The sequence below is a fragment of the Scomber scombrus genome, chromosome 18 (assembly GCF_963691925.1).
Source record: "Scomber scombrus chromosome 18, fScoSco1.1, whole genome shotgun sequence".
NCBI lineage: Eukaryota > Metazoa > Chordata > Actinopteri > Scombriformes > Scombridae > Scomber > Scomber scombrus.
The window spans coordinates 23,184,044-23,207,738 of NC_084987.1; the positions used below are offsets into that span (position 1 = coordinate 23,184,044).

At 40.3% G+C, this 23,695-nt stretch overlaps 1 protein-coding gene across 2 annotated transcripts; it reads left to right on the plus strand.

The window, feature by feature from the left end:
• The first annotated feature begins 418 nt into the window (after window positions 1–418).
• Window positions 419–17,914, plus strand: traf7 (TNF receptor-associated factor 7). Of its 2 annotated transcripts, none has more exons than XM_062438711.1 (22): window positions 419–509; window positions 2,431–2,569; window positions 2,813–2,870; window positions 3,043–3,134; window positions 3,338–3,454; window positions 3,620–3,712; window positions 5,401–5,434; window positions 5,562–5,784; window positions 5,871–6,005; window positions 6,463–6,558; window positions 6,715–6,836; window positions 7,669–7,742; window positions 7,882–7,930; window positions 8,181–8,308; window positions 8,777–8,859; window positions 8,955–8,994; window positions 9,105–9,221; window positions 9,882–10,004; window positions 13,514–13,633; window positions 13,730–13,861; window positions 14,566–14,685; window positions 14,896–17,914. In XM_062438711.1, the coding sequence occupies exons 3-22, from the start codon at window positions 2,819–2,821 to the stop codon at window positions 14,908–14,910; spliced, it is 1,965 nt and encodes a 654-aa protein (XP_062294695.1). In that variant the 5' UTR covers window positions 419–509; window positions 2,431–2,569; window positions 2,813–2,818; the 3' UTR covers window positions 14,911–17,914. The 2 variants fall into 2 exon arrangements, with proteins under 2 accessions (XP_062294695.1, XP_062294696.1); XM_062438712.1 differs by having other exon boundaries at window positions 3,046–3,134.
• Window positions 17,915–23,695: the final 5,781 nt, after the last annotated feature.

Consider the following 23,695-nt stretch of genomic DNA (forward strand, 5'->3'; position numbering starts at 1 on the left):
ATTTCCTTTTCTCTTTATATATTATCATTATGATATATGTTATCCATGCATGCAGTTGCATAATACGATATTTTACAGATGCACTGTGTTGTTGGTCGGTATTTTATCCACATTTTTGTCTGTGGCATGCAGTAGTGCTTCTCCTCGATCACACCACCGTGCACGTGCACTCATCGTAAAACGTGATGGTGGTTGTCGCATGATGGCTCGGTATCCGCAAGGACCAATAACGGCTCGAAACCGGAGCGACGGTGGATGTATGAGGGTATGGTTCGCTTTGCAGTTGGTTTGCGGAATTTACTGACAGCACCAAGCCCAATGGCAGTTCCTGCGCGGTGGCTTGTGGGTAGCGTAGTGGGAGGACGCTCGGTAGAAACACACAGCGGCGCTCACTCTACTACACATCCCAGAGTACACTGCGGCATTGGAGCTGTGTGTACGTGAAGCAGCGAGAGAAAGATTTGGGAAGCCGTCTGGAGACTTTCAGCTGCGCTGTGGCGAAAATAATGGTAAGTCCACAAACTAAAACCGTAATATTATCATTTTTTAAACTCTTACTGACTACACAATAGGGTGCATTTTCCGTTGGCGGGTAGTACAAGTTGCCAAAAACCGTTCGCAGCAGTGATTGCTAACAGTAATGTGACAAGAGCTAACTTAAGCTAGCAAACAAGCCACTTTCGCTAGCTAATTATCGCTTTTTTAAAACGCTTGCAGACAGAAATGACTGTTAATACGAAGCTACGTTATTAGCCGTCTTTTACAGGAGCTAACACGCGTTTAACTGTTGCACTCCTGTCTGTGTCGTTTGAACATTTAGCTAGCTAGACTGTCACAGTAGTCAACTTGTGTGTGTAGTCAACGTGTGTGTGTGTGTGTGTGTGTGTGTGTGTGTGTGTGTGTGTGTGTGTGTGTGTGTGTGTGTTCCGCCCCCCTTTTTTTCTGTTTTCCCTTTACGGGAATCTCCTGGCTGGTGAAAAGAGACAGTGACGCTGGTTTGGAGCGGATTAGAGATCCTGGATAGTTTCACAAGCGGATTCTGCAGTCTATTACCATATGAGCTGACAGTCCGCATACCTTTCTGTTTACATCACTATCTAGTTGTCCGGGTCACTGCTTTTTTGGCTGTCACACCTCCCTCGTGCCTTTGTCTCCGTGTCCCTCCCACCCTCTCTAACACCCCCCCCCCCCCCCCCCATCTCTCTCCCCTCCCTCCCTCCCTCTCTCTCTCCCTCCCTTGCCTTTTCTCGGTGTGTTTGAGGGTTTGCAGATGCTGGGTCACTCTCCCATTAAAGTGTTGATGAAAGTTAGGGGTGGGAGGGGGGGGGGTCAGACAGCTGTTGTGCACAGAATATTTCCTGCTGTTGTCAGCTGTTTATCAGTCTCGTGGGGAGGGGGAGGAGGGGGTATAACTTTTGTAGGAGGAGCAGATATCATCACTAATGTATTTATTTGGCACTTTTCACATGCAAAAGTCACAAAGTGCTTTACATAGGCAAGAGAGGGCATGAAAAAAGGTAATGCTACCATACACACACACACGCACACACACACACACACACACACACACACACACAATGTTACTATTTTCATACACACATTCATATATATCTATAAAAACTGAAACAATAATACTGTTTTTTAAAATACAGTTTTGCATATGAGACAACCTGTTACTTCTGCTATTTTCAACTTCCTCTATCCGACTGTTCCAGTCCACTGACTCCGTGCTCCGATTTTTATCTCATAATTGTATTGCACGCATGTATTTAAATATGTCACCTGTGTTCCTGTTACGCTGTTTAAACACTATAAGAATCAGAAAAGAAGAGCAAATCAGAACTTTCTTTAACAACATACTGATATTTTAAAACAAGATGAATCTTGGACAGCATCAATATCGGTGTAGAAGTAGTCCAGATCTAACGAAATATAAGTTTTTAAGTAGTAAATGATTTGTGAGCTTTCTGTATTCAGCTATTAGTAATTTAAAGCTTTATTATAACAGTTTTAATATAGAACATAATAAGCTGAACTGCACTGAAAACAGGCATCTTTGGTGTAAAGATTGAAGTGGAATCTTTGTGTTTGAGTGTGTTATTGTTGTGTGTGAAGTCAGTAAACTGGGTCAGACATCCATTCAGCAACAGTAATGCCACTGTACTAGCAACTATCTCTGCCTCTAATCATAGATAGCTTGAAGCGTTTATGGTCACCAATATTTCCTGTGTTGAGTGGAGGTGTTAAAAAAAAAGAAAAAAAAGTAAAGCCAACTTATAGCTAACATATATTTATCCTTGCAGCACTGCTCAGGGGAGTATCAACCAGCCTTATTATTTTCACAGCATACTTCTCCCTCTCTCTCTTCATTCCTCCTCCTCCTCACTTCCACCTCTATTCATGCCCCCTTGTTGTCTCTCCTCCTCACAGGCCTAGCCACTCCAGTGTCCTCATGCGCTCGTTTCAGGTTATAAGCAGAGGTAAGACGTTCTGCTACCACTGATACTCCTGAGGAACAGCAGCAGCATCCACCCCTCCACCCCCACCTCCCAGCAGACTCCGGCAGCGGGTGAGAGACACTAGTGGTTCAGTGTGAGAGAAGAATGAAGCTTATTTATATATATGTGTGTGTGTGTGTGTGTGTGTGTGTGTAGTTGTTTTAAATAGAAACAAAGACAGCAAATATCCAGGTTATACTACATGTTGTGTGGTACTACTTTCTGTATTTATTTGCTTAATTTAAAATAATTAATGATTTAACTCCTTCTTTCTTCGTCCTTTTATCATTCCATCCCTTCTTTCTTCTCCACAGATCAGGATGGAGGCATCGTTCGGCCCTGCCTTCTCAGCCGTGCCCGCTGGAGCTAAAGGTGACACACAAATAATCTTTTCTGATCATATTTTCTTTCCTTTTTTTATTTAAATTGTCTGTCTTTCTCTTAATCATTATTTCTCTTTTTTTAACATTAAGTTTTCACTTAAGTTCTATACTATTGTGGCAGCATGTCTTTATGATGTGAATTTGCCATCATGTGTTTTCAGCAGAAGCGTCCAGCACCTACAAGCAGCACAGAAGAACTCCTTCCTCCTCCAGCACTCTAACCTACTCCCCCCGGGATGATGATGATGGAATGGTACACAGACACACACACACACACACATTTCTAATAAAGCTGAGGATTTTTTTTGTTGAGCCTGGAGTAAAATAAAAAAAACTAAACACCTGGAATATATAATATAGGAGTAAGGCTCTTGCACAAGATCCCACACATCTGGATGTCCTATTTATTGATGTATGAATAGACTGTGACCTCTACAGTCTCTCTCTTCTTCTCAGCCGCCAATTGGTACTCCTCGGAGGTCAGATTCGGCCATCTCAGTCCGATCTCTCCATTCAGAGTCCAACATGTCTCTGCGATCCACTTTCTCTTTGCACGAAGAGGAAGAAGACACGGTACGATACCCAGCAGTGATCCACAGTACATAGACAGCACATAGTTGCATTCATAAATAGATGCACACACACACGCACTCTCTCTTACTTGTATAAAAATAGTTTAGGAGCTCAGACTCACACCACAGACTGAGCAAATGATCAAACTGGTGTGATTGTGTGCAGGAGCCCCAGGTGTTTGCCGAACAGCCGTCAGTCAAACTGTGCTGCCAGCTGTGCTGTAACGTCTTCAAGGACCCCGTCATCACCACATGTGGGGTAAGTTTACATCTGTCCTCTTCAACCTACTCCTCTTTTTTTCATCTCTCTTTTCTCTTTATTTCAAACTCTGGTTGTGCTTATTGTAAAAGAAACATTTATATAATTATTGACTTTGACTCCCAAATTTAGAATTGTGTGAAATTCCCCTTGAAAGGGTGCGTTTAATGATCCATCACAGGCAGATTATAACTGACATTTTGCAGAACTCCCTCCCAATCGTAGCTTAGCAGCCATAACTAGGCACTGCCAGCCTATCAAGCTTTGGATTTCTCCACACATTGAAGCAGCATGTATCATGCCCATCATGTGCTCTAACATAAGCTGCTAATTTTAGCATCTCCAACTAACTAGTTTAACTTGTCTTCAAACCAATTCGAGAGATTCAATGTTTTGTTGATCCACATCTCAAAGAAACTAAAGAAAGCGGAAAATATTCATTTTTAAGTACCTGGAGTCAGACGATTACTTGATTATCAAAATAGATGGAGAACTGAGATAATGGTGCTCAGCTTAATTAGCTAGCGTGCTGCAGCTGATAAAATCTGCAGGGCAACAGTTGTCATTTCAGGGACTGGAAATGAGAAGCCTACTTGTCTACTTTAATCTAATATCAAGGACACATTATTTAAAAAAATTCCAATAATAAATTTGCCGAAGACTGAATATGTGCAAATCAAAGATGAAACATTTGACAAGCCTAGCAACTAGGGGTGTAATGATACACCGATCTACATCGATTTAATGAGCAACGAACTAATAGCATCGATGCAAAATGAAAACATCCATCAGACATCGATCATTTAATACAAGCTTTTATTTGAAATTCCCCCGGCGGACTGTCTCCATGGCGGACGTGCACACCACTAAACAAAATGCCAGCGGCGACATGGCAACGGCCAAAAAAAAGTCCTGAGAAGCTTTTTTCTACAAAAACTGAAAACCATGACTCTAAAAGAGTGACATGTTTCGCTGCTGCAGCAGCATGTCCATTGCCGGGTTATAGATACAGTCTATCATCAGATGCTTCGGATGCAACGTTGCTGTAAACTCAGCCACACAGAAAGACTTAAATGTGCTGCTGCTCGTCTTTTGACTTGTCGTTTTTCCCTCCGCAGCACGGTAGACACTGCAGTTCTAAAAGAAAAGCAAACATTCTACTTTAATGTATAAAAATAGTGATTTGAGGTTTTTTCGATTTTCTTTTATAGGGTGTGTGTTTTCTTTTACAGATTTTGTTATTTGGCCCAGCTGCAAAAATGTTAAAGCTTTATATCAAATTGAGGCACTTTATAGTGAACAGGAGGTCTATTTTTTATTAAAAAGAATAGATTGTTTTCCATTTAAATGTCTGGTTGAGTTCAGAAATAGAAATGTCAAATGATATTTTAGAAGCATTTTGTGATTTGATATGAGCGGAAATGATTGTGTTAAATCAGCTGTGATATCATCTCATATCGATCGCTGCCTCCTGAATCCAATCGAAATGTTATTGTGATATCGGTAAACATCGAATCATTGTCCATTGAATCGATATATCATATCGTGAAGAAACTTGTGATTTACTCCCCTAAAAGCAACAGTCACTAAGGGGTGCAGGGCTTAGTGGATGGTCAATGGTGTTATATCTTAATATAATAAGAACAAATAAAATATGTGGACTCATACATTTTCTCCTCTTTCCTTAGCACACCTTCTGCAGACGATGTGCCTTGACTTCAGGTAAGACTTAAAGTGTGTGTGTGTGGTGCACATTTGTACTTGTCTATGTTTTGCATTTAGCTGTGTCAGATGTAGCGTTGTAGTCGTATCATAACCTCATGTTCTTGTTTGTTTTTATTCCTAACAGACAAGTGCCCGGTGGACGCGGCTAAGCTAACGGTCGTGGTGAACAACATCGCGGTCGCCGAGCAGATTGGAGAGCTGTTCGTCCACTGTAAATACGGCTGCAGGGCCACAAACAGTGGTGCAGGAGCAGCCGGAGCCTCTCCCTCCACGGTGGCTGGGAAGCCCGGAGCGTACGAGGTGGATCCGCTGGGCTGCCCGTTCACCATCAAACTGTCCACACGCAAGTAAGGATGCAAGACAAGGATCAGATTATATGTTGTACTTCCACTGTTTCTCCTCTTCTCACTACAAACTCACTGTGCCTCCACAGAGAACATGAGGTCAGTTGTGACTACAGGCCAGTCCGCTGCCCTAACAACCCCTCCTGCCCCCCTCTGCTCACCATGAACCTGGAGGCTCACCTCAAAGAGTGTGAGCACATCAAGTGTCCCCACTCTAAATATGGGTGAGTCCTAAAACACACATATGGACAGATTATTTAATTTTGTCTTTATTATATTTTCATTTCACACAAACACGTTTTTTTTTTGTATACTTTGTTTTCCTTTTCCTTTGAATACCCCTCCTCACATTTCTGGTTTTACATACTTTATTTTATAGTGACTTATTTCTTTATTATATTTTATTAATCTTTTATTTTTTGGGGGGTATTCTTAATGTTTACATTTTCATCCTACCTCTGATGTTTCCTCACTGCGGATTCATGAGTTACAATAGCATTTCCTCACTTCCTGTTTTTATTGAGTCATTATTTATTTCTTCTTTTTTATTTGCTCTTTTACTTTTAAAATCACTTTGTTATATTGCCTTGTATGAAAAGTGGTGTACAAATAAAGTTTGATAGATTGATTGATAGAACACACTCCTCTACCTTCTGTTAATCTGCCTCTCCTCTCTGACAGATGTACGTTCATTGGTAACCAGGACACATATGAAACACACCTGGAGGTGTGTAAATTTGAAGGGCTGAAGGAGTTTCTGCAGCAGACTGATGACAGGTGAGCACACATATTACAGCTGTATACATCACAAGTGGAGCTGTTGATTATATAAACACAAAGTCAAGACAACTAGGCGACTGTACGTGTTCAAATATCCAAATGTTTGTTTCTCTCCTCTTTGTCTCTGATCTACCTGTATGTGAACCTTGTTAGGTTCCATGAGATGCAGCTGACTCTGGCCCAGAAGGACCAAGATATTGCTTTCCTGCGCTCCATGTTGGGCAAACTGTCTGAGAAACTAGATCAACTAGAGAAGAACCTGGAGCTCAAATTCGGTAAGCAGTGAAAGACGTTATTCAGTGTTACCTGCTTATTCAGACAAACCAGCCAACTATGTCTAACCTGTACACTACAGAGGTGGCTGCTGATTTTTTAAATTATTTTTTGTAATACATTTTGGTTTTGATTCACAGTACCCAAATATCAAACAAAGCAGGATTCATGCATGCATAGTCACATGTTACAGCAGATACTTCAGTACTTCCTGCATGTGCTTTACAAAAAATGCATTTTAATGACTTGCAGTTTTAGTAGAAATGACCTGTAGTTGCAGCCTCATACATCTCATCAGTTCAACTCAGAGCTTTGAAGGGTTTTACATAACGAGCAGCTGTGGCTCACGAGGTAGAGCGGTTCGTCCAATTATCGGAAGATCAGTGGTTCGATTCCCAGTCCACATGTCTATGTGTCTTCAGGCAAGATACTTAACCCCAAATTGCTCCAGATGGCTTTGCCAATGGTGTATGAATGTATGTGTGAATGAGTTAATGTAACTTGTAGTTTGAAAGTGCTTTGAGTGGTAGAAAGACTAGAAAAGTGCAATATAAGTATGTAAGTACAGTCCATTTACCATTTACATTTTGGAACTTAAGAGCACTGATATTGGATTGGTGCTCAGTATCAGCCGATACTTTGAGCTTGTATTGTTATTGGCAGAGAAAAGTCCTGATCAGATTACGGCTTATTCCTGAACTCCACCACATTTATAAGAAGAGCTTAGGACCACACAGCTGCTGACGGAGAAATATCGACTGGAGAAAGTTTTATGACTCTAATGTTGGTGTTGTTTTGCTTCTCTCAGAGATATTATGCCTGTGTGTATTTCAGATGTGTTGGATGAGAACCAGAGCAAACTGAGCGAGGACCTGATGGAATTTCGTAGAGATGCATCCATGCTTAACGTAAGTCTGCCCTTTGTAAAAAGAGACACATCCACATATATGTGTGTAAATATGGGAATACAAGTTTAAATTAGACAGCCAGGATTGGTGATCACACAAGAACAAATCCCAAATCTATTGTGTGTGTGTGTTTTTGCAGGATGAACTGTCCCACATCAATGCCAGGCTTAACATGGGAATCCTTGGCTGTAAATATCTCATCTTATTTTTGTTTTTCTTTTCTCTCTTCATTAAGTTTCACCTCTCTCTGTGGAGGAAAGCATCTGTAAAAGTTTTTATTTTCGATTTTTCAAATGCAAATTCCATCTCTGAATTATTTTCTTTGTCTCTCTTCCTCCTTCCTTAAATATTTCACATTCACTGACACTTGATCTCATTCAGTTTTCCATTAAGAACAGTAAATTCAGTCTCTTCCTCTCTTTGTGTGTTTGCGTGCAGCTTACGACCCCCAGCAGATCTTCAAGTGCAAGGGGACATTCGTCGGCCACCAGGGTCCCGTCTGGTGTCTGTGTGTCTACTCCACCGGAGACCTGCTCTTCTCCGGATCCTCAGATAAGACCATCAAGGTAACACCTGCTCACACACACACACACACACATAACTTTAAGGCCTGTTCACACCAACTTACACTGTGTCAAAAACAACAGCAGCATCCTTGAGCATTACGGATTTATTATTAAACTGGACTTTCATGTATTTCATCTTCATGTATGAAGCAACACACCCACATCAACACAATTTCTTCTTGTCTTTTCTTTCTTCTCTTTTCTTTTTTTTCTTTTTTCTTGACGCAGTGCTATTTTGGGTCTGAACATTGCCATCACCCACCTACTTCTAAAGTTATCTGTTAACTTCCACCCACAAGCCTGTTTTCTATTAAATATCCAGAGTTGTAGACTTTGTTGATATCTAAAGAAATGCCAATACAGTTACTCAAGTGTTAGAAATTTTTAGGAGAGACTTTAAAAAGCTTCAGAATGAGCCCTGTGCAAGTTTTCAGCTTTTTTTATATGTATGTCCTCTTTCCCCCTCAGGTTTGGGACACCTGCACCACCTACAAGTGTCAGAAAACCCTTGAAGGTCATGATGGCATCGTACTGGCACTGTGCATCCAGGGGTAACACAACTCACATAGTCACATAAAAATCAACTGAGAATGACTAGCCCTTACCCCAAAAGCTTACTCAGCCATATCTTTTTGTTTCTCCATAGTAACCGGCTATACAGCGGCTCTGCAGACTGCACCATCATCGTACGTATTATTCACGACCCTGCTTCCTCTTTGTAAGGAAGAACTTTCACAATTCCAAGTTATAATTGTTCTGCATGCATCATAGAAGTTGTGTATCTCATCTCGTGTAGGTGTGGGACATCCAGACCCTGCAGAAAGTCAATACAATCCGTGCCCATGATAACCCTGTGTGCACACTGGTCTCCTCCCACAACATGTTGTTCAGTGGCTCCCTCAAGGCCATTAAGGTACAGTTATGTGCACAATGGATCACCCTGCTTGTGTTGTTTTCAAAGTGTGTGTGTGTTAATGTACAGCTAGAAATCTATTTCTATATTTACAGAATTTAGCTGTAGTTGCTAGGCAGCGACCTGCAAAATAGGTTTTCACTCTGGAAAACTGTTGCTCATTGAGAAGACGGAGGACACTAAGGAGCGATGGCTGTAGCCTGGTCTTTGTTGCCATGGTTACATGGTCTGTGTGTGTGTGAGTGATGTCAGTGCTCTTACACAGGGACTTTCCTTTCTTACCCAACTTCCATTCTGTCTCCTCCTCACATCTTAAAGCTTTTTTCTATTTCAGCTCCGTGACATCATGCACTTTACTGCTTTCACCACATCTGTTTTCCACCACAGCTCTGCTCAATGCAGTGTGTGTGTGTGTGTGTGTGTGTGTGTGTGTGTGTGTGTGTGTGTGTGTGTGTGTGTGTGTGTGTGTGTGTGTGTGTGTGTGTGTGTGTGTGTGTGTGTGTGTGTGTGTGTGTGTGTGTGTGTGTGTGTAAAAAATGAGCTTGTTGTTTTCAGTTTTATGGTGTTGTTTTTTGATGATTTATTTGAAGTGTGTCAAGTTTATATGTCGAGTTTTTTTTCCTTTTGTCTTATTTCTCATCATCTCCATGAATTTTGTAGGTGTGGGACATTGTGGGTACGGAGCTGAAGCTGAAGAAGGAGCTGACTGGTCTGAATCACTGGGTTAGAGCACTGGTCGCCTCGCAGAACCACTTGTACAGCGGCTCATATCAGACCATCAAGGTAAGTGGAGGGTTGGGGAGATGTAAGTAGTGTTCATACTAACGTGGCTGAAAACACTGATACCATTCCATCTGTTTCTGTGATAAACAGATTAACCTGAAACTGATAGAAGTATATGGTATCCATTGTTTTTAATTTCACATTAAATACAACTAACTCACTGATTCACAACATAACATATTATTTTATACAACTAACTCACTGATTCACAACATAACATATTATTTCATACAATAAAACAAACGTCAATATTGGTTCTCTTAATATTTTGTAGCTCAGCCTTTGGAGGCAATAACTCCAGTCAAGCTCTTTTTGTAACTCTGAATAAGGTTTCTACACTTGTCCACTGGTAGTTTGACCCACTCTTCTAGAGCAAACTGCTCCAGTTCCTTCAAGTTTGATGGGTGTCGACTCCCAACTGCAAGTTTCAGCTCTTTCCACAGATGTTCTATGTAGTTCAGATCAGGACTCATAGCAGACCGCTTCAGAACTGTCCAGTGTTTTATTCTCATCCACTCCTGAGTGCATTTTGTTTGGGGTCAATATCCTGCTGGAAGACCCATGACCTGTGACGAAGACACAGCTTTCTGACATTGGCCTGTATGTTTGGCTCCAAAATGCCTTGATAGTCCTCTGGTTTCATAGTGCCTTGCACAGATTCAAGGCACCCAGTGCAGCAAAGCAACCTCAAAACATCAAAGAGCCTCCTCCATAGGGTTGGTGTGATTTAACAAAAAAGGACCGTTGCTGGTCAACATGCATTTTGGCAAAGTCCAATCTGGATTTTTTGTGTCTCCCTCTTAGAAGTGGGCTCTTCCTGGGCCTTCTACCATAGAGTTCTTTTTCATTCAGGCAGCGACAGATGGTGTGACTTGAAACTATTTTACCTTGAACTTGAAGATCAGCTTGGATCTGTGTTGTTTTTCTTTGGTACTTTCTCGACCGTTCAAGCAATCCTTCCGGTCATTCTCGGGCCAATTATCCTCTTGCGGCCATATCCAGAGATGTTGGCTACAGTTCCACCGGCCTTAAACTTGTTAATAATATTGGCAACAGTGGTCACAGGAACATCAGGCTCTTTGGAGATTGTCTTGTATTGACCACTTGACTTTTCCTTCGGTTTTCCATGTTCCTGCTCGCTCACTGTTCAAATAAGTGTTTTGTTGCACCTGCTGAGGCATAACAAAGTAAATGGTGCTGTTGTGACCTGCTCAGATTTATGGAGCCCAGAAATTGACAAATTTAGTAAAAGATGATCAGAAAAGTAATTTAAAAAAAGACTGAAAACACCAATAAATAACACTGGTAGTACATCATTACACTAGAGTGTAATATAGTAAGAGCTGTGTTTTATTCAACACATTATTTTTTTCTATTGTTTGGTCTTGGCAAAAATTAAATCATTCATCTATTTCCTATTTAAAACACAATTTTCCTCTCCATATTTTAAAATGTCCTAACTCCTGTATGATAATGAGATGGACATCTCCACATATGTCAAGGTTAACAATTTGTCTAGGGTATATACGGAACAATTGGAACGGCTGTGTTGACTAGCTAGCTTACCTAAAAATAGTGATAGCACCAGTTTTATCATCTCGCACATAAAACTGATCTAGCCAGCACACATAATGTTTATCAACCCTATACACTAAATATACATACAGCTGTAGCATCACTGTATAAACCCCTGTAACATAAGCTAAAGCATTTCAGCTGGTAAGCTAATGCTAACAAAGTTAATTAGCTAACACTATTTGGAAGTTTACTGACACAATGCTTCTGTGTCATACCTGATATTTCATAGACTCTCTCTCTCATAAGGTCAAACAAACTATAAAGCTGTAGGCCTTGACCAATCACTGCTCTGGACATGTACAGACACACCCATTTTATTAACATATAAGCGTTAGTGAAACTGTAAATATTCTGAGGAAAATGAAAAATAACAATGCTTTTTTTAGATAGTAATACATGATGCAGTTAGGTTTTTAATCCTTTACTACAATTTGACAGCTTTGGGCCTCCATACAAATACAATTCATCAAGTTATCATTTGTTCAGCAGGATTTGAGTGTGTTTGGTCAGATTTATCTGGCAGCGACAGATCTGAGTGGGATTTGGAAAGTGGCTAGTATTCTCTTTGGAGTTGGAGCATACAAATAAAAAGCTGGAGGAAGGTAGAAAGAGTTCACACTGGCCATAGAGAGCTTAATACACTACAATTCATTACAGGAATGATCAGCACAGTCAGAACACTTCTTAAAGCACTTCTCATCCCCTCTTGAGTTTTTAGCCATTATTATTCTCAATAATATATTATTTTGTTTGTTTTGAAAAAATGATACTACTCTCTCTCTCTCTCTGTGTGTATAATGTGGGATATAGTGTAGCCAGTAATTGGGTTCTGTCTTCTCTATATAAAAAGAGCTTTGTGTCTCTGTCTGACTGTCATCTCTATTCACTGCCTCACTGTTGAAAGCACTCTGTGTGTCTGTATATGCATCTGTGTGTGTGTGTGTCTCCCTCTGTCTTGCTACAGTCGGTCACTAATGAATACCTCAGGGACGCTGCAAGGAGATAAAGGAAGGACAGAAAAGCAGAGAGAGAGAGAGAGAGAGAGAGAGGGACCGGTGGTGGGAACGAAGGACGACTGTGAAAGAATGAAGAATGAGGAAAGGGAGATGAAAGCACAGATAGAGTCATCTGCGCTCCGCTTTACCGTCCTTTATAAGCGCAGCAGTTAGTCTCTAGCCAGCACTTAGCCAGAGAGGTCATGTAGGAAGTTTTTTGCTGCAGAAATTGTCATGGTGAATGTTGCCAATATTTAGTGGGGGGAAAAAAAACCTTTGAACATTTTGGCATTTAAATGTCTTTGAATTAACTAACATAAATCTTGGAGGACTCCATAAATATACAATTTAGTCAGTGTTTAAGAAAACTTTTCCCATTTCTTTTTAAATCTTTTTACGAGTTGAAATTGCAAACTATTAAGTAAATTCATTGCATTGTTGTGGCTTGATAATCTCCCACTTTGTATTACTTCTATCACTTCCAAGAACAGATGAATCATTCAAGTCCTTTAAGACACATTTCCAGCTTACAGCTTCTTAAATGTGAGGATATTCCTACTTCAAATCTTTTTTTATTCACGACTATATAAAAAACAGATAGGAGTAATTTGTGATTAAATATTTTATTATGTCCTATATAGTTCATAGATTAGATAATTAATCCAAAAAGACACTGAGTGTTAGTGAATGTGAAGCTAACATTCACTGCTGTGTGGGAGTATCATCTCTGTCTCCCTGCTGCATCTCCTTGTCCTGTTTTCGCTGCTGCGGCATGATTGCAAGCGATCGCTCCACCACTGTGTGTTGCCATGGAGATGAACATTGACAACCTGCAGCTGTTGAGCGACTCACTGTTTCCACTGCTGATAAAATCCCTCTCCCCTCCTTTATCTCTGACTCCCTGTTGTTTGTCTCTTCCCCCCTCCCCTGTGTCAGATTTGGGACATCCGCTCTCTGGAGTGTGTTCACGTCTTGCAGACCAGCGGGGGCAGCGTGTACTCCATCGCCGTTACCAACCACCACATCGTCTGCGGCACTTACGAGAACCTCATTCATGTAAGTGACACACAAATCCTCATTCCACTGTTTTGTCTTTTCATTCCTGCCTCAAGACTCTCTGTGTTATGATGATGATGTCTGTCTCCTCCTTAGGTGTGGGATATTGAGTCTAAAGAGCAGGTGCGGACCCTGACAGGTCATGTGGGGACAGTTTACGCTCTTGCTGTCATCTCCACCCCTGACCAGACCAAAGTGTTCAGCGCCTCCTATGACCGCTCGCTCAGGGTGAGGACTGTGTGTGTGTGTGTGTGTGTGTGTGTCAGCCTCATGTGAGTGTGGAAAGATGATATACACTTTAATCATAATATATATTTAACAAGCATGTATAAATCTTCCATTACTAGTAATAGTATCATAATCAAGTAACATTAAACTTAGTGAAATATTGTGAGTCCTGGAGGCGGGGAGAGCAGTGGCTGACTGAAGCGTCATTCATCACAGCTACTTTAAGTCTTCAAATCTTATTAACAGAGCAATCATTTCCAAAATGTCCAAACTATTCCTTAAAGGGCTGTGTGCCTGCAGGTTTTTGTTCCAACCAATCAGGAACACATAATTCGACCAATCCGCTGTCTTAATACTGAGATCAGTTGATTAAATGAGTCATGTCTGGTGTGATCCTTGGTTGCAATGAAATCCTGCAGCCATATAAACCCTTTATGGAATAGTTTGGACACCTCTGACTTTCTAGAGAGAAGTTGAGGCTTATTCAGTCAGAGTATCTAGTGTCCATCAGTAACATTACATTTTAAAGCGCAACATACTGCCTCAAGACTCATAATGGCATCAATTAATGTGCATTGTCCAAGAAAAGTTTAAAGAGCCCACTAGTAATAAGTCCTAGATAGCTGCAAGGGCTTATGATGAAATGATGAAGCAGTTTAATCGTAATGTGAAATGTTTTGTGCGTGTGTGTGTGTGTTTCTTAGGTGTGGAGCATGGATAACATGATCTGTACCCAGACTCTGCTCAGACACCAGGGCAGTGTGACGGCTCTGGCTGTGTCCAGAGGACGTCTCTTCTCCGGAGCTGTGGACAGCACCGTCAAGGTACGACAACACCCAGCTTCTACACCTACACCTGTCCGCCCCTCTGTTTTGTTCCTGTCTGTTCAGTTTCAGAATGAAAGCACTTTGAGTAACTTCACACAAATCCATCACCTGATCATAATCTTCAGTTACACATTAATGCTTTTATTTGGATTATTTATCATAACTTTGTTGGATCTTTAAAGTAATTTGTCTCTTTCTGTCTCTCAGGTGTGGACGTGCTAAACAAACTGTTAACTGTGCAGGAGTCCAGTCAACTTTTGGTGACAGACGGACTCTACAGACGGCAACCTTTTCCACACGATTCTTCCGTTCTTTTGATTGTGAATTTAACGGCCACAGACCAGTAATTACCGCCAATTCAGGATCAAGCCGCATCAAGAAAAACTCTTTTACTAAATGTTTGCTTTTCAAACTTAAAAAAAAAGAAAATCCTCAGACACCTCGACACCCCGATCATAGGGGGGTCAAAGGGGTCAAACTCGTGGTGTTTGTGACCTTATTAAGCAGTGCATTATGGGGCAAAACAAGACAAAAAGCTGCCTTACGGTCGCACCGATCAACGCACAGCGCCATAGCACGGTTGACTGGACGTTGCAACCCTGTAATCAGAACAGGAAGCAGAGGGGGATTACGGTTGTTAAAGTTTTTGGACTGATGATGGTCCCGCCTGCTTCCTGTGGACCCACCTGCCACTTAAGAACTGTACTGATGATGCCTAATGCATACTGTTAGAATACGTCTAAAGGCTGGTTTCACAAACATGGACTGACACCATACTTACATTAGGACACCTGTTTATGTTATACACAGCTTCCCTAAAGTCATTTTCTCTCAAGAGAAATTTCAGATTAAAAGTCGACGAAAATTTTATAGGAGAACGTATATCTAATTGTCATCGACGACTCCGCAAAAACTCCCACTTGCTTCCATATGTTGGTCAAAAGTCAGCTGCTTAAAGTCCCAGTTCCACACAACATATGTAGCATGTTCACAAGTGACAAAATAATGTATACACATATAAGTCAGTGTGCAGACAATAAAACGGTTGATCTTTGAGAGCTGCAGTACTCAGAGGAAACACACAAGCTGCTCACCACTACATCTTACATGTTTTGAAGGATTTTATTTAAAGATTTAATTATTAAAGGACCAGTGTGTAAGATTTAGTGCCAGCTAGTGATGATGTTGCATTTTGCAACCAACTGCAAGCATGTTGAACATATTGTGGGGCTGCAAAAAACACAAGTTCCTCTCCAGAGCTAGTATTTGGTTTGCCCGTTGTGGGCTACTGTAGAAACAGGGCGGTGCAACATGGTGGCCTCTGTCATAAAGGACCCGCTCCCTATGTAGATATTAAGGGCTCATTCTAAGGTAATGAAAACACAATTATTCTTATTTTCAGGTGAATATACACTGATCAAAACATACTTACGAATGTTATATTCCATTTTTCAAAGTCTGGTCTGCTAGAGGCTCTAAATTCTACACACTGCTCCTTTAAATCCTTAAATGTTGGAAAATGTTTTTCTTTGTCTTTTTTAAATATAATTTGTACGCCAGTGTTGCAATTTAAGTTACATTAGTGTTTTATTAGTGTTTGTAATTTCAGAACGATAAAGTATTTTTTTTTGTTTGTTTGTTTTGTAGTAACAGCAAAAACAGGAATACTATTGACATTTAGTTTGCTGTGTGGAGCTGGGACTCAACTCTTCTGTTTTCCCAATGCTGAGATTATAGCATTGACAGTCAATACTGCTCAGTTAAATTCTGCCTTCACACTTTGTGGTTTGTTAAACAGTGTAAATCTGCGTGTGGTTCTCAGTGTAGATTTTACAGTGCCACAATTGAGAAACCGATCATGTAAATGAAGTGTTAGCTTCACTTGAATGGCTACTATTGCTAACACACTGATAGGCCTGTCACAATAATTAACAACTTATGGCACAATAGTGTAATTATCATCATCATGTCTATATATTGACTTCATTTCTTGACCCCCTGTTATAATGCTATTATATTATCATTATATCAGTGGTATATAATGATCTTCAAGTGATAATATCGTTTATTATTTCGATTATTTCTGAGACGATATATCGTCCAACAAAAGTAGTTATTGTGACAGGTCTACACACTGACTGAGTAGCTGTACTAGTACATTTGGAGCTTTTAATAGACGATGTCTGGAGGAAGTCTGTTTATAGTATTTGTATAAAGTGACACTCCTCTGAAAGACTGAAACAGGTTTTAAAAACACGTTTTTCTTCCTCCTCCTCGTCCATTATGGTCGTCAGTCAGCTCAGCTCTGTGAAACCAGCCTTTATAAGACATTTTACTAAGTGAACACTTTAAACAAAATGACAGATCTATAGATTTCCTGAGTTTTATATTAGTGCCATGATAGAGCTGTATGCAGAGCCACCCAACTGTTGTATAATTGTATAAAATAACAGCCTGGACGTGTGCCCATGAGAATGACTCACACTGGCCTATACAACAGAGAGGGACATGAGGGGAGAGAGAGAGAGAGAGGAAGACAGTTTGTGTGTATGGATGTGTCTGGTGTGTGTGTCTGTTGTGTGTATGTGTGTTTCAATGAGTGCCATATGTGTGGATGAAAAGTAAGAGTAGGCTGTAACGATGATGTGACAGATTGTCTCTTTCTTCTCCGCCCTCCCTGATCTCTTAACTTTTACCGGTTCAAATGAAGGTAACACAGATTTAACACTGATTGTTTGTTTCATGAGCTCTGTCGCATCTGTAACACTCGATGGATTTATCCCTCAGTAGGTAGCGAAGGCAGGCAAGTGTAATTAACCTCACAACTCCCAGAGGCCAAAGCAGAGAAAGTGCCATGAGCTAAAGTGAACTCCTGCTTTTCCTAAATTATGTTTGAGCACCCATATTGGGTCGAAAATAGCAGTCTGTAGCAAGTAGCAACACGTCTATACTGACCCACATCAGACTTGATGAATATGTTTGGGAGGGTAGATTTTCAGTTGTATGAGATCATGCAAACCCGCAGCAAATTAAGACAGATTTTTACAGATGTTCAAAGAAGTGTTTTGCTTTCGTTTTAAATGCAGATCTGGCCACCACTTAGCCTTGGTAAGAAAGGTAAAGGAGGGGACGAGTGCAAGTGTCTTCACTGGTCAATGATTTTCTTGTATACTTGTAATCATGTAAGCCTGAGTTGATCATTGATCAATAAAACTGTTGTACACATTGAGAACTGTTTATTTCACCACAGTTCACACTTGGGCTGGGATCCTTTCAGAAATTACCATATCAATCCAAGTACCCTTAAAGTGATACTGATACCAACTGAGCACTTCATTCGATTACCATCATGTGAATAGACGCATTAAATGAAACCACAGATGGGTTGTAGCTGCTGTGGCAGTGGGCCAACCACATGTTGCATTAAATCCAAGAACACTTGCTGTGAGAAAGTCCATACAGTCATATTTTCTAGCTCTGGGTGCAAAAAGGATCGACTGCAGGTATCGTTTGACAGGAGATTTTTCGCTACTACTTGGTATCAATTTATTTCAGTACCCAGCCTAAGTTCACACTATATTTTTGCATTTTTAGCTACATCAACCGTCCACATAAGACACTAATGCTAAATAGTATATAGAATTGGGCTTTAAAGTTCTTTCTTGACCTTTTTAAAAGTATTTTTTGATGATAAAAGCAAAAACTTAAGGCTCACTTAATACCCTTTTCAATCACATCTATTGGTCAATGGTCTTCATTATTCACATCTATTGCCAAAGACCAGTCTTGACCTTTCTTAAGTTGCGTGATGAGAATTGAGCCGATCATTGATGAAGACATGAAAATATGTCTATTCTATTCATATAGGTGACATAGTAGGTTGCTTAAGTTGGTATCAATTTTCTCAGCTAACACTTGACCTTTTAATTAAACACCTTCAGACATGTCCTGAGCTAATTAGCTAAAAATAAGTTAGAAAGCAACAGTGAGAGAGTACCAGGAATGTGAAAGGAGAAAAGAGTTAGAAACACATTATTGATAGTCATGTGCTGCCCCCCGGAGGAAGACCCTGAAAATACAAAGTTCACAACACAAAGAGAAGCTGTGCACGGTGCAGTTTGTATAGAACATTTATTTATTCAGAGCAGATGGCCATAAGATGCAGTCACTGCAAGCACACCACTGTCCAGTCACTACAACACACACTCACACATTCACACACATACCAGTTTCATACAGTCAATAGCAGAGCGACACATGACACACACTCGGCCTCTCTCAAGCACTCGCATACAGTCACTGCAGAGCAGAGGAGACACCGGTCCAGTATCTGGTCAGATAAGCACAGGCGGAAAAAATCAAATGAAAACAGCTCGACTTCTTCTTTAGTTAAGAAAGAAAATGAAACAGTACTCTTGCTCCAAAACATGTTGGACCATCTGTGTTTTTTTTGTAGGTTTTTTTTCACCATCTAGTCATCAGTATTTCACCTTTTGAAGTCTGACCCCAAAACCCTCCTCCCCCTCCTCTATGCCCGAACACACTACAAAATAACATGAGAGATGACCAGAATGAGACCCGAGGATGAAAAAGGCTAAATCATTTTGAACAGCAGGGGCCAGTTTTTAAAAAAGCAAGAAGGTCTTAAGCTTTAAACTGCACCTGTGAGGGTGTGTGATCAGGGGAGGTTACAATACCACGGAAGTGAGGTTACCCTGCTTTTATGTGCTACAAATTAAATTAGAAAAAAAACTTCAGCTTGGAAATTTCAGGTTTCTGGCACCTGATTTTGTAGAACAATAAAAAATTTGACCTATTCGCCAAAGCAGAAAAATCAAGATTTGTGTCAGTCCAATGTAAGAAAACTCAAATATACATCTTCACATTTACTACACATCTGGATTTATCATAACTGACAGTTCACTGATTACACATGTTTTTGTTTTTTTGGTGACTCTGTAATTTAAAAGTAATGGTTCTATATTTTGTGAAATAGTCCTTTTTTCCCTTGAGAGTTTTTCCTCATTTCTTGTAATGCTTTTAATATTCTGAAAACATAGCACTTGAATACGGCAGCTAGCTTGGGAGATCCAGATGTTGCATGTTCCTGCAAGCACTTGAACACATCATGTTAAGTTGCTAAAGTTCAGCTGTCTTACTGGAAGTGGTAGGAATGCTATCACATGTGGTTAGTTGGTTAAATATCACACGTCATCGGTGATGGTGGAGGGGGAGGTGAGAGGGGTGAAGGGAGGGGGCGCATCATTTTAACGATGACACATCAAATAACAAAGAGAAACAGAACAAGAGAGAGATCCCCATATATAGTTCATACCCATCTACTGTATTGTAGTCAGACCAAAATCACAAAGCAAGGCACATGTTATCAAAGGAAAAATAACCAAAAACTCAACATTGCATTTAAAATAATACAAAAATAATAAAACTGAACAACAAGAATTGCTTGTATTATACACACTGCCACACCTGGACACACAACAACAGAAAAAACCCGAAAAAAAAGAACAAAAACACTTCCTGGAAATATCCCGACATGGTATCCTACTGTACAATGGTTCATCAGCTCAGACCACTTAAGCATGGAGAAGCAAACTGATTCAACACTCAGATTAGATCTGTTTAACTTTGAAAAATAGTCTTCAGGATGACACACACATCATAAATACACTTCTTCTTTTTTTTATTTTTGCAAATATCCATATATATAATCTCTATGTGATTTCATAATTTTAAATACCACAACTATTCTGTTGGATTCTTACTGGTTTTTATATAAGGAGTGTGGCTGCTGTGGGACTGCGAAACCTCCATTTTTGCTTTGGCTGGAGGCAGTTTCTGGTCGTTTTGAGGGACTTAAAGGGGCACTCCGTGAGTTTTACACATATGGATTAGTTTATGAATCCAGGTTGTGTCTTCTGTCAACTCGAAAAAAATGACCCTGACGATGTCAAAATGATGTCATCCGGGTTATTTTAGCTTGGGCTTGAAGACTAAATTTGTAATAGAAAGCTTGCATCGTGGAGACAACCAATGAGTTGCATTGCATTATGGGAAGTGTAGGCTTTCTGGACTACAACAACACCAAAACCGGAGTGCCTCTTTAAAAACTGAAACAAACCGTTCAGCTCCACAGTTCTCTGCCGCCTTCTCGCTCCATCTTAACACATTAATTTATTCTTCTTTTTTTAAAATCCCATGAACACACTGTCATGGCAACACACCACATAGTAACCATGGAGATGCCGATGGGGATGGGGATGATGATGATGTAGATTGTCATGGCAACAAGGGGTAGGTGTGTGGGAGAGTGTGGGACGTGAGAGATAGGGATGTCCGCTGAGGTGTCAGGAAGGGTTTCAATCAGGGATGTGTAAATTGATCGACAATAATAGGGGTCTTAAAAGTAGGGATGCAGTATCTGTATTATCACTGACCTCAGGTATTACACACATGTGACCAATCCACATTAAATACAGTTATTTCACCAATGGTATAAAAATGTTCATAATCATGTACATTCATTCATTGGAGGCAGGCAACTGACTCATGTTACCTTACATTAAATGATTCCATGCAGTGTAATCGGTGCATATAAACACATTTCAACCCTCCTTGGACGCTTTTATCATATATTGTTTTCAACTTTGACTTTGAGTAGGTTTAATGTGGGTTTTTTTTACGCTGATCAACAGAAAAAGTCCTTTTATTTTGAAAGTGAAAGCAGATCTCTACTAAGTGAACTAAACATATAACACCGATACTGATGACACCAAACTATTCCATAAAGGGGTTCATGTGGCTGCAGGTTTTCATTCCAACCAAGCAGGAGCACACCAGGCTCGATCTCAGTCTTCAGACAGTTTATTGGTCGAATTGTGTGCTCTTGATTGGTTGGAACAAAAACCTGCAGACACATGGACCTTTATGGAATAGTTTGGACATGGCTGGTTTAAGGAGTAACATTAATGGAGATCAGGTGTGTGTTGTAGTATAGTACAGCTGGATGTGGAAGATCCAACTTCTGGTATGTCTTATTTTTATTATATTATGCCAAAAAACTACACCATGAAGACAAATGAACACTCCAGTTGAAAAAGGGAACTGAAAAGCACAAGTTGGGGTGGATACAAGAACATTTTCAAGTACCTGAAATCCCATTTTTAACTACACTATTTAAATACTGCTTGTCATGTATTTTATGATGACCCTGATGAAGGTCTTTTAAAAAAAGAAATTTTTCCTCCCTACGCCTTGGAAGGTGAAGTTGTGGCAGAAACTCCTACTCTGCTTCTACAAGTCCTTGAGAAATAGAAATATTTTAGACAGATTTACAACTGTATTACACTCTCTCCTTTTCCTCATGATTGTAATATCCGTGCCTTTAAATCACCTTTCCATGGAGTTAATTGGAGTGTTTCTTCCTTTGTCTTCATGTCATGTTAGAGCTGAAACCTCTTAACTACACACAGGTCAACTCCATTAAACTCCAATCTCCAATTATGCCACTTTTCAAACCACCAAGTCATGATGCAGTCTATTAAAATGTGCCAACACATTTGTATTTTATATATTTAGATCATTTAGTAGAGATCTGCTTTCACTTTGACTCTAAAGGTTCTTTGTGTTGAATAACCAATTAAAATCTGCTTTGATTTAATGATGTAAAATAATACATGAGAACTTGTGGCACTGTGTGGATCTGGATTAGAGGAGGAAAATGTTGGATCAGTGCATCCCTACTTGAAAGTGTTTGAAAATGCACACATGCTCTTGAAATAATTTAAAATTGGTTTCTATTATAGCAAGCTGATTTAAAGTTGTTGAATTTTCTCCTTCACTATTAAAAAAGTATGGTTGTTGCTCCACCTTTGGTTTTTTGCTTCTTTTAAGCAACAGCAGGTATCAGGAATGATTTGAAACTCATGGCTCTGACTATGGCGCTATCTGCGAGGGAGTTTGGAGCCCAATCTGACACGCTTCCTCCTGAAAAACTGGCCAACTCTGTCGCCTCTACCTTGCTCTACCTACCTTCCCAAACCCCTTTCATCCTCGAAACCTAACATCTGCTTTCCAAACACAACCTGCTGTTGCCTTAATGCAGTTTTCTCCCTCCCTCCGCTTCTCTCATTTAAATGTATATTGTGCAGACTCCCATTTGTGTGTGTGTGTGTGTGTGTGTGCAACCTGGCTGTATGGGTCATTGTGCTTCTCCTGTGAGTGTGTGTGTGTGTGTGTGTGTGTGTGTGTTGAGGATGACGATGAGGCTGCACCCAGGGACAGGAAACTGAATTCCTGTAATTCTAACAACCTGATGCTCACATGCACACACCCGTCACACACTCACTCTCTCTCTCACACACACACACACCTCAGGAGCTGAATAGTCTCGTTTTGGTCACAGATAAAAATTTTCCACCAAGTCATTTTTACATCGTCACAACACCAGAGGTCACCATTCCACACAGAACCAAGACATCAAACCAAAGAGCTAGAGATTCATATTTATCGGTATATTATATATATTACTGTGCTAATGCAGGACTTTTTCAGTAGATATAAACTCTCCATGCTTAGAATGTACACATACCATACTATGATTCATTACACAGTTGGTTTTTCAATCAGTATTAGTTTAGTTTGTTAATTGTTCAGCTTCGAGAGTCCGTGCAGAGTTCTTAAAAGACCCCCACATTGATTGCAGTCTCCTCCATTTTGTTGCATTTCTTCATCTCTCCATCTTGTGATTTTTTTTTTGTCTGTTTGTTTTCATTTTCTTTCTCTCCATCAGTTATTTTTGGTCCTTTCTTTTTTTACCAGCTCCCTCTCTCTCTTTAAATGTCTCTCTCTTTATGTCCATTTTTCATTCTTGCGCTCTCTCTGCCACATGTCCGTCCGGGCCTGTGGAACTGCTCCACCATTATGTTCATCATCAGCAGTGGAAGATGAGAGGAAGATAAGAGGAAGAAGAAGAAGAAGAAGATGAAGA